At 41.3% G+C, this 12,284-nt stretch overlaps 1 protein-coding gene across 1 annotated transcript in view; it reads left to right on the top strand.

The window, feature by feature from the left end:
* The window catches only part of LOC110496550 (Y+L amino acid transporter 2), a 32,581-nt gene extending 22,348 nt beyond the window's left edge, over positions 1-10,233 (top strand). Inside the window, exons 7-10 of the mRNA XM_021572516.3 lie at positions 1,383-1,583; positions 1,786-1,935; positions 2,111-2,294; positions 6,298-10,233. Of these exons, the coding sequence (XP_021428191.3) occupies positions 1,383-1,583; positions 1,786-1,935; positions 2,111-2,294; positions 6,298-6,392 (630 nt within the window). The 3' untranslated portion in view covers positions 6,393-10,233. The remainder of the gene's footprint in view (positions 1-1,382; positions 1,584-1,785; positions 1,936-2,110; positions 2,295-6,297) is intronic.
* Positions 10,234-12,284: the final 2,051 nt, after the last annotated feature.

The raw sequence follows: 12,284 nt of genomic DNA on the forward strand, positions 1-12,284 counted from the left end.
AAAGAAACAGAATGGAGTTAAGCACAGGCAAAATCCTAGATGCAAACCTGTTTGTGTGCTTTCCACCTGACACTGGGAGATTGGTTCACCTTTCAGCAGGACAATAATCTAAAACACAAGGCCAAATCTACATGAGTTCCTTACCAGGAAGACAGTGAATGTCCTGGAGTGGTCGAGTTACAGTTTTGGCAAGACCTGAAAATGGTTGTCTATCAATGATCAACAGCCAATTTGACAGAGCTTGAAGAATTTTGAAAAGAAAAAATGGTCAAATGTTGCACAATCCATGTGTGGAAAGCTTAGAGGCTTACCCAGAAGGATTCACAGCTGTAATCACTGCCAAAGGTGCTTCTACAAGATATTGACTCGGGGCTGCGAATACTTATGTAAATACGATTTCTGTATTTCATTTTCACAAAATGTGCAAATATTTCTAAACCGGGTTTCACTTTATCATGGGGCATTGTATGTGGTAAAAAAAAACAATTGAATCCATTTTTGAATTCAGGCTGTAACACAACAATGTGGAATGTCAAGGGATATAAATAGTTTCTGGAGGCTCTGCAGTTAGTTTAGCACAGAAACGTAGTAATTATGTTCAATATTTGCCTAATGAAAACTATAACTCCCTTCAGCCCAGCGTCCCACATTTGTTCTTGACTTAATTTCTCTAATTATTTGATTTATTTCTAGAGAAACTGCGCGTTGAGCTCACAAAAAACAGAAGTAAATGGAATTCAAGTAATTGAACAGGCGTCTGTCAATTAGTTATTTAATAAAACAAATGTTTGATTAATCGCTCACCACTAGTAGGGTTATGGATGAGTTGGGACCTGCCATGTTAAGTCAATCATGATGAATGAAAAAGGCTTCTCTTTTCAAACACACACACCATGGTTAAACCATTAGCAGGTCACGGGCAGGTCTTAATTGGCAGCATCTGTTCAGTGTAGCTAGTTGATCAGCTGTTGCTGTTCTCTGGTTCCTATGACATCATCAGTAGGAGACTGGCTGCTCTGTTTGCCTGGGGCACCAGCTATACTATTCTCCTGTGACTCTCACTGACATGATAACCAAGAGGAGGGAAAGTCCTCTAGCTGCTGAGGTTAGCTTGTACACAGGACTATGGTAATTAATAATGATCATGTAGTTACAGAATGCCCTGAGTAAGTGTCCTTTTTAGGTGTGTTGACGGTTGCTAGCAGAGATGGGGTAAATTCCATTGCAATTCAGGAAGTAAACAGAAAATTATGTTTACTTATTGCCTTTCCCCAAGGAAAGGCAATAAATTGCTGAATTGGTTGAAATAAATGGAACACAGCCTAACCAAGGTTTCTGTAGCCAAATACCAGATGTGAACCTATGTTGTCTTGTCTTTGAAGACTTTTTCTGATTTGGTCCTGGGCTGGGCTCGGTGGCTGATCCCCTTGTCAGTGGCCATCTCCTGTTACGGAGGACTCAACTCCTCCATCATTGCTGTCTCCAGGCTGTTCTTCGTGGGCTCCAGGGAGGGCCATTTACCCAACGTCCTCTGCATGATCCATGTCGAGCGCTACACCCCCATCCCAGCACTGCTCTTCAACGTAAGTGAATGACGACTTAAATGTCATGTCACACAGTGATTGATGGGGAGTGTGATGTTGTATATAGTAGCTTTACAATCCTTTTTCTCTGTAGAAATATAGGGTTTATCCTGCTGGTGTGTGTGGGCACTGTCTTTGTCTGGTTTAGGGTGGCATGTCTGATATAGGATCAGACTTCTGAAGTGTTCTGTGTCTCCTGCAGGGAGGCATGTCTCTGATCTACCTGTGCGTGAAGGACGTGTTCCAGCTCATCAACTACTTCAGCTTCAACTACTGGCTGTTCATCGGCCTCTCCATCGCCAGCCAGATATACCTCCGGTTCAAGGCTCCCAACATGCCCCGGCCCGTCAAGGTAAGGACCTTATTCACGGTTACTAAATGTCTTAATTCCTGTCAGTCATCTACTTTTCTATCAGTTATTTTGTCAACTGCTCTGAGGAATGTGAGAACATGATGGAATGCATAATTCATGTTGAGTGTCCCCCCACTTGCGCTCTCTCTCTCCCTCTTTCTCTCCCTCTCTCCAGCTCTCTCTGTTCTTCCCTATAGTGTACTGCCTATGCAGTGTGTTCCTGGTGGTAGTACCTCTCTACAGTGATACCGTCAACTCTCTGGTTGGTATCGGGGTGGCTTTGTCTGGAGCTCCAGTGTACTACATCTGTATCCACCTGCCCCCCTCCTCCAGGCCTGCCTTCCTGGGCAGGATGCTCGGTGAGACTGGGCTGAAACAACCTTAAGATGTAATGAATAGAGCTGACATGATTCAACAGGAAAGATTGATTCATGGGGAATGATAGGTAGACTTTGTTTGAAGACATATACAGTGGGGCAAAAAAGTATTTAGTCAACCACCAATTGTGCAAGTTCTCCCACTTAAAAAGATGAGAGAGGCCTGTAATTTTCATCATAGGTACACTTCAACTATGACAGACAAAATGAGAAAAAAAATCCAGAAAATCACATTGTAGGATTTTTAATGAATTTATTTGCAAATTATGGTGGAATATAAGTATTTGGTCACCTACAAACAAGCAAGATTTCTGGCTCTCACAGACCTGTAACTTCTTCTTTAAGAGGCTCCTCTGTCCTCCACTCGTTACCTGTATTAATGGTACCTGTTTGAACTTGTTATCAGTATAAAAGACACCTGTCCACAACCTCAAACAGTCACACTCCAAACTCCACTATGGCCAAGACCAAAGAGCTGTCAAAGGACACCAGAAACAAAATTGTAGACCTGCACCAGGCTGGGAAGACTGAATCTGCAATAGGTAAGCAGCTTGGTTTGAAGAAATCAACTGTGGGAGCAATTATTAGGAAATGGAAGACATACAAGACCACTGATAATCTCCCTCGATCTGTGGCTCCACGCAAGATCTCACCCCATGGGGTCAAAATGATCACAAGAACGGTGAGCAAAAATCTCAGAACCACACGGGGGGACCTAGTGAATGACCTGCAGAGAGCTGAGACCAAAGTAACAAAGCCTACCATCAGTAACACACTACGCCGCCAGGGACTCAAATCCTGCAGTGCCAGACGTGTCCCCCTGCTTAAGCCAGTACATGTCCAGGCCCGTCTGAAGTTTGCTAGAGAGCATTTGGATGATCCAGAAGAAGATTGGGAGAATGTCATATGGTCAGATGAAACTAAAATATAACTTTTTGGTAAAAACTCAACTCAATGTGTTTGGAGGACAAAGAATGCTGAGTTGCATCCAAAGAACGCCATACCTACTGTGAAGCATGGGGGTGGAAACATCATGCTTTGGGGCTGTTTTTCTGCAAAGGGACCAGGACGACTGATACGTGTAAAGGAAAGAATGAATGGGGCCATATATCGTGAGATTTTGAGTGAAAACCTCCTTCCATCAGCAAGGGCATTGAAGATGAAACGTGGCTGGGTCTTTCAGCATGACAATGATCCCAAACACACCGCCCGGGCAACGAAGGAGTGGCTTCGTAAGAAGCATTTCAAGGTCCTGGAGTGGCCTAGCCAGTCTCCAGATCTCAACCCTATAGAAAATCTTTGGAGGGAGTTGAAAGTCCATGTTGCCCAGCAACAGCCCCAAAACATCACTGCTCTAGAAGATATCTGCATGGAGGATTGGGCCAAAATACCAGCAACAGTGTGTGAAAACCTTGTGAAGACTTACAGAAAACATTTGACCTCTGTCATTGCCAACAAAGGGTATATAACAAAGTATAGAGATAAACTTTTGTTATTGACCAAATAGTTATTTTCCACCATAATTTGCAAATAAATTCATAAAAAATCCTACAATGTGATTTTCTAGATTTTTTTTCTCTCATTTTGTCCGTCATAGTTGAAGTGTAACTATGATGAATATTATAGGCCTCTCTCATCTTTTTAAGTAGGAGAACTTGCACAATTGGTGGCTGACTAAATACATTTTTGCCCCACTGTACATGGTGGAAAGCTATCCATTCATATCATGGTTACCTTGTGATTTTGTAATTGGGCAGCCAAAGTTAGATCTACTGTAGTTGGAGGTAGGGCTGTTGCTGTGACCATATTACCCTCACACAGGCCATCATGAAGGCAGTCAAATTCAACATGACTGTTTAGTCAAGGTAATTAGGCTTCTCCAAGCTTTGATGCTGCTGATGGTCATTAGTAGCCTACCAAACTGGCTAACTTCCTGGTACTTAGCACTCCATTGTCCCTCTAATCAATCTGACATCAATGCAAATGTTTTCGAAAATCTAATCAAACACTTCATGAGAGCCCATGAGCTCATGTTGCCCAACATTTCTATAGGCTTTGTAATTATTTGAAGAAACAGAGTGATGGCTTCTACTAAACAGAGGATCCCATCAGCTCTCTATAGGCTATAGGCCTACTGTATTTATTTCTCAACTTTCCTAATATTCAGCACATTATTTATCTTTACAACAGGAGTATAGCTACCTGGCTGGCATGAAAATAAACCACGGCAAAAGCGTCCTCCATTCGCTATTTAAGTGCATAGATGACATGTCCTTTTTTCGCTGACACGATTTTGAGACGGGTGCTTGATAATGGCCCATTCTAAATCAAAACAAATTTCACGTATATGTAAAGAGGAGATTAAATCAAAAATAGTCTGATGGGTGACAATATTAGCCTATTGTGAATTATCACTTGTGAATGACAAGAAACAATGCCTTTTATTTTTGCGACCTTTTTAGAATCGTAGTCGCACACACTAAAGAGACCAAATAACTTCTTAAAATTATGCACATTAATCTGCTTTACAAGGGGCGTAGAGCTTAACTGGCATACATAAGCATCGCGTGAATTTCAAGTTTGGGGAACATCATTTTCACCATAAAAATGCACCTTTATAATAAAAACATTACATGCATAATTGCATTTGCGGTCACTTTTGATACTGGTGTTTTGCCGTTAAGGAACATTCGCGCTTACAACCTACTACCATGAGTGCATTGCTGCGCTTAAAATGTGAAGAAATAGCATAACAGTTTATGAACATTTTAAGCTAAACGTTTTGATATTTTGCATCAGCCGTGTTGCGTGAACTTTTTTTGATGCTAGTGGTTTTATTGATTTGGGATCTATCGCACAACTGGCACAGACTGGAATATTTATTTCTCACACAGAATAGGTTGACTTTTGTACTATGGGGGATAGTAGATTAACATAGGCTAGTGCTTTTGCTGTTGGTAAGGTAAATGTGGACAGTTCTTCCAGTATCTTCGATATGCACCTCGGGAATAGGATAAAGACGCACGCATTTGCGTCCCCGATGTGTCTGTCTTTACTTGTAGTCTGTGAAAGACCCGATCACGTGATGTGCAATGCGAGTGAGCGGTGCTCGCAGCGCTCGGGCCAAAGGCACAGCGGCCACTGGCCGCAGAAGGGGATGCCGCCGTAAAATTCAAGGCATTATCAAGTGCTTGTAAAATTGTGAATGAAAGAGTGATGTAGTGTGTACAGCCTGCACTAAAAACAAAACAGAGCTCATGCCTTTCAAGCAACTTTATTCAAATCAAATCTAAACATATAGCCCAACGTTTGTAGAATAACTAAAGTTGCATTAATTACTCTAAATGAAGCATATAGGAATACAAGTCAATGGTGTGCTTTAGGACCCAGCGGACTCCTCCCACTTCTAAAACCAAAGTTGCGCTCCTGGGAATACCCATTTCTTTGTTAACTGCTCAACACAGAATAGCCGCATGTGTGCACTCCCTCGAATCATTTGGATAAAATATCCTTTATATTTTATTCAGCTTTGTTCAATTGTATTCTTCATACTATAAATAATGCCACATAATTCTAAGCAAATCGTTTCTGCTAAATGAACTAATTTGGCATAGCCAGAACAGGACCTACCACAAGGACAACTCAGAGTATGCTATTCTGTTCTTCTGAAATAGACTCAATTTTCTTTATATCATGTTTCTTTAGACCTGTCTAAAATAAATAAATTATTTATTGTGTAAGTGTAGGCTATATTACATGGATTTATAAGACCTCGGAACAACTACATGTTTAAAAGGTCTGCATCAGTGGCTTGTAGGGAAGCCAGTAGATACTAAATATGTTGGTTAATTAACAGTCAACCATGAGAACGACTGTTATTTTCTTGACAATCACTGGCTGGTTGGGGGCACTAAAAGTTGTAACACTTTGCTCTGGGGAGCTGTGCTTGGATTTGACACTTCCTGGTTCTATTTCCTTTCCCCAGATGCGATCTCCCTGAACACCCAGAAGCTGTGTCTGTGCTGTGTGGCCTCACGTGACCTAGACCTGGACAACATCCCTGAGGAGAAGCTGGAGTGAGGGATGAAAGGAGGTGTGGAGGGATGGAGGTAGATACTGAGCCAAAGGTGGAAACAGGCAGACCACAATCACAGCTACACTCCTTCTGTGCCAATGATGAACATTTGTTTTGAATTAATTTTTTGCCAGGACTTTATTATTAATAATGTGTGACTTGCTTGTCCTATGGGACTGTACAGTGTGTGTGTGTTCAGTGCTGAGGAAAGCCACTTTCTAGTGCCGGTGGACTCTGACAACCACATGCATGCAGCACAATGTAGTTCACTCCTACTGGTTACACCTATGGAGACGATCAACCATGGGAGTTTAACCATTTAACAACGCAAGAATATCAAATGGAGATTTGAACAGGCCCTACTGACCATTTAGGAGGAGTAGGTTTTCATCAGCAGGACCTACTGAATAAAGCTAGTGGAAAATGGATATTTTTTTAATATTAAATTAGTTATTTGTTTTGAAAGATGGAAGTGTCAGTCAAAGATGCCCATTCTGGCCATACTTGCACTAGGCCAGGTGGTGTGTGTGCACAAACTGCCTGTCTGGTTGTTTACTGGTCATTGAAGATTTCTCCAACTTAGTGGCTGTCAAGTGACTGACTCATGTACTATATGGAAACTGCCATGGGTTGAGCCGTTATGGCATCAAAGTAATGTTTATTGGTGAAGCTGACAGACGGTGAATTTTTATTTTATTTTACCTTTATTTAACTAGGGAAGTCGATTTAAGAACACATTCTTATTTTCAATGATGGCCTGAACAACAGCGCTTTACCTTGTCAGCTCGGGGTTTCGATCTTGCAACCTTTCGGTTACTAGTCCAGCGCTCTAACCACTAGGCTACCTGCTGCCCCAGAAGAACAAAGTGGTCCATATTCTGTGACCACTTTGTAATGTCCTTTTTTATCTTCTTTATTCCTCTCTACCAAACCAAGCTAAGAGATTGTCTCTGACACATGCTCATTCTCATAAGAATAGATTGCATTTTCTCTTTACTGTGTTATTTCTCACCATTAATCTGTCAGATGATAGTAATTTAGTTACTGTTGCCGATTGCCCAATTTCGGCCTCACATGGATGCTATCATTCTATTGGCCTTGCACACCATGGCACACACAGGAAATGTTACAAGATCACCAGTTACTGACATTGTTACAGCTGTTACCATGGTTGCCCTATTGATGTCCAGAAAGGAACATGTAGGCCTGTAGATGACATTGACTTGTAGCCTATGCCCTTATTACACCAAGCTGGCTCTCTAAGACAGCGTTGAAATCACCAGCAGTGGCACGTTAACAGCACTTACTGAATTTTGTGCTTGATTTTAAGATGTTACATTTACTGACGTTTTCATTTCAAACCATAACCCTATCTGAAGAACCAAAAGGACAGTTGCTGAAAATGTAGAAAGGATGTGTTTCCAATAATATACAGAGGACTGGTCTCAATGTTTTTATTTTATTTTTTTGTATAAAAAAAATATACCCATGAGATGGCGATCCTATTCATGACCTCTCTGCCATAGACTTGTCATGCATGTCTTGCTCTCTATTGTTATTTTTTTATAGACCTAGAAATCCAACAACATGAATTTGGTAGGATTCAATGCCGTAAATATGCACATTCATGCAATTTGGATGAACATTTGATGCAGCTTGCAGGATTAGAGGAATGCAACATCTCCTTTACAATGCAATTCATTGAGAAGCCCGATCAAATATTAAATCTACTGGCTGAGACATATTTGATTTCTATGCACCATCTAGTGGTAGTTTTATGAACTTCAGGTTGTTGAGAGCAAGTCAATGTTGTGGATCACTGTACTCTGGGCACTAGCATCCAAAAGTAGTTGTTCTGAATGCGCTGTCTCTTATTGGTGTATGCATGTATCTTGTCATTGGAAATTTGCTTTAAAGGGGCAATCAGCAGTTTTAACTATAACAATGTGGCGCAGTGGTCTAAGGCACTGCATCTCAGTGCTAGAAGTATCACTACAGACACCCTGGTTCGAATCCAGACTGTATCTCAACCAGCCGTGATTGGGAGTCCCATAGGGTGGTGCACAATTATCCCAGCGCATTCTGGGTTTGGCCCTGTAGGCTGTCATTGTAAATAAGAATTTGTTCTTAACTGACTTGCCGAGTTAAATAAAACGGGTACTCCCTGCCCCTGTTTTGGTAAAAAGCTGAGGGAGAAATATAGCCACTCAAAGGACTGCAAGGACTGACCATCCATGATATCAAAATGACAGTCTTAACCATTTTGAGGCCGTTTGTTTACATTTACTTTGTTTACAAACAAAATGTAAGCTTTTTCTCGGTTCTAATGGTGAAAGTCAGTTGAACTAAGCTCATCAGGCATTTATAATTTATATTCTTCAAGAATCAATGGGTACATATCATTCATTTATAAGTCTAAAAATCGATGTAGCAATTGCATATTGACCCTTTTTAATAAATTATCTAATTCCATCCAAAGCTGTTTACCAAGTCCTGTCACCTGTTAATCAAATCAATTTGTTTGCATTACATGAACTGAATGTGAAACAGAAACATTTCCATGGATGTGTGACTGCTATGTGAATGTTTTTGGAGTTTTTTTTTTTGGTCACTTTTTATAGTTCTCAGTGGTCAGGTGTACATTTTTGAAATTGTAATAATTTAGCAGATGCTGTTTCAGAGTGACTGAAATTGGCAATTAGGGATAGGTGCCTTGCACATCGACAGATTTTTCACCTATAAAGCACATAAATCCATTTTTACATTTGGGAATTATTCTGGCCAGGTTATGGCAGAGCCAATATGGACTGTGGTCGACCCGTGTCACTCGCTTTATCAATGTCACCCTTGGTGATATCGCTTTATCAATGTCACCCTTGGTGATATCGCTTTATCAATGTCACTCTTGGTGATATCGCTTTATCAATGTCACCCTTGGTGATATCACTTTATCAATGTCACCCTTGGTGATATCACTTTATCAATGTCACCCTTGGTGATATCACTTTATCAATGTCACCCTTGGTGATATAACTTTATCAATGTCACCCTTGGTGATATCACTATCTTCAACTGCTGTTGGTTCACTTTCTGCAATAATTTTTACTCTACATTACTGCATAACTATGGATTCCAAGTACTGGTGACATTTTAACAAATGAACTCATTAACTTCAATCTGTCCATCCACGTGACTGAAATATACATTTCCTGTATAGCATGTTACTTTACAAATCAAAGGTTTAACTTCACAATGAGTGACTAGGTCCATCACTATACATTACAGAACAACAGGCATTTCTGTTTCAATCTTTAGTAGGAATATTATATTTGGGTGTCTGAACTTGCTGAATAAAATATCTCCCACAGGGGAAATCAGTGGTGTGTACGTTTCTCTTGTTGTTCTTGTAAGAGTATTATATGCAGCCAGAGTATGGTTTTCACTTGTGCCTTTTGTAAATGTGTTGTCTGCCAGACCAAATGTAGGCCATTTTTTATATTGTTGTGCGGCCTTCTATGGCTGCGTTTCGCCAGACAGCCCATTTCGGATCCTTTTTCACCAATTGGACTTTTGACCAATCCTATCAGCTTCTTTAAAAAAATGTTTTTTTTTGCAGTATTGTGCTGTCTGTTTAAACACAGCCTAGGAAGATATATGATGTGGGCGTGTTAGCCTGGTCCCACATCGCTTTGTGCAGTCCTGCCAGCGGCTATAGAACCAGGCTATAGTGGTGTCCTTGACATTGTTTCTCTCATACCAAGAAGAGGATCTTTGTAATGACTGTTATTTTGTTTATCTGCAACATCTTTACTGTCCAAATGTTAATAAAAAGCTGTGCACAGAGGACACATGGGCCTCTACCTCTATTTCCACCACCCATCACTTCATCCTTCAGAACATTTCAGTAACATGTTCTTATTCCACAATCCCCCATGTTGTCATGTTACAGTCTTGACATTCATTCCTATGCGGCGGGTTGTGTCCATTGACGGTTAAGTTCTAGTCTCTCCTAGAAGTTGTTCCATAATGGTGTTGATGTATACATGTAAACGGTTGTCATTATTCAAGTTTAAGGTAGTGCGGAATTGGCTTGCTGACTACAGGAATGTTATCCAGAGCTGGGGCCAGGGGATTGAATGTTAATTTCTCTACCATAAGCCGTCAACATAGTTTTAGAGAATTTGTATGTCCAACCAGCCTCACAACCGTGGACCACATGTTACCACGCCAGCCCAGGATCTCCACATCCGAATTCTTCACCTGTGGGGTCGTCTGAGCTGATTACTGTGGGTTTGCATCATCAAAGAATTTCTGCACAAACTGTCAGAAACCGTCTCTGTGACGCTCATCTGTGTGCTTGTCGTCCTCACCAGAGTCTTGCCCTGGTTGCAGTTTGGCATCATAACCAACTTAAATGGGGAAATGCTAACCTTCGATGGCTTCTGGCACGCTAGAGAAGTGTGCTCTTCACTAATGAATCCCAGTTTCAACTGTACCGGTGAGACGGCGTGTATGGTGTCGTGTTTGCAAGCGGTTTGCTGATGTCAACGTTGTGAATAGAGTGCCCCATGGTGGGGTTATGGTATGGGCAGACATAAGCTATGGACAACGTACACAATTGCATTTTATCGATGACAATTTGAATGCACAGAGATACTGTGACGAGATCCTGAGGCTCATTGTCGTGCCATTCATCCGCTTCCATCACCTCGTTTCAGTATGGTAATGCACGGCCCCATGTACCTAGGATCTGTACACAATTCCTGGAAAATGAAAACCTGTTTCAGTGTGCTTTCCACCCGACACTGGGAGATTAATTCACCTTTCAGCAGGACAATAACCTAGAACCAAGGCCAAATATACACTGGAGTTACTTACCAAGAAGACAGTGAATGTTCCTGAGCGGCTGAGTTACAGTTTTGACTTAAATCTACTTCAAGACCTGAAAATGGTTGTCTAGCAATGATCAACAACCAATTTGACAGAGCTTGAATAATTTGGAATTTAAAAATGGTCAAATGTTGCACAATCCATGTGTGGAAAGCTCTTAGAGGCTTACCCAGAAAGCTATAATCGCTGCCAAAGGTCCTTCTACAGAGTACTGAATCGGGGTGTGAATACCTTTATGTAAATGAGATACTGTATTTCTTTTTCAATAAATTTGCTAAAAATTTCGGATTTTTCTTTTTTTCCCCACTTTGTCATTATGGGTTATTGTGTGTAGATGGGTGAGAATTATTATTTTTTTAATCCATTTGAAATCAGGCTGTAACACAACAAAATGTGAAAAAAGTCAAGTTGTGTGAATAGTTTGAGTGCATTGTACTGTAGTATACATAACAACAACTGAGAGGATTGTCCACTAGAGATCTCTAAGCAAGCACATGATGGATTAGATGGCAAAATTAATGTCAAGTCATCTGTTGGGATTCAGCCAACTGAAGATGATCTTTGTTTATAAAGTGAGGACAATGCAGTAGGCCCTATATATTATGGCCTTGTGTTGAGTCAGGTAGTCTGTGTATGTGACCGTTTCTTGTCCTCACCCCTCCCTTCTGGTCCGGACCGGAGCGGATTACGTTTCAGCAGGGTGTGTACTCCTGTCCTCGTCTCAGATGCAGCCCGTTGATAGGTGCCTGGGCCTGGGGAGTGTGTTTTTTTGTGTGTGTGTCTGTGTGTCCCTGAGCCTTCCGCCCAGCCCAGGGAGTTTGGTTCCACAGACTCATGCATTAAAGATAAAGCTGAGAGAAAGAAGGGGGAGAGATGATCCACACCATCACAGTGTTCTCACTAGACTCTGGTAGAGCCAGGACTGGCTGTAAACAAACAGACCGACCCAGCTAGTCTGACTTGAGATCCATAGGAACTTCATATCCTTTCCAGGGACAGGCCCAGAG

The sequence above is a fragment of the Oncorhynchus mykiss genome, chromosome 18 (genome assembly GCF_057628025.1).
Source record: "Oncorhynchus mykiss isolate SJ-2025 chromosome 18, ASM5762802v1, whole genome shotgun sequence".
Lineage (NCBI taxonomy): Eukaryota > Metazoa > Chordata > Actinopteri > Salmoniformes > Salmonidae > Oncorhynchus > Oncorhynchus mykiss.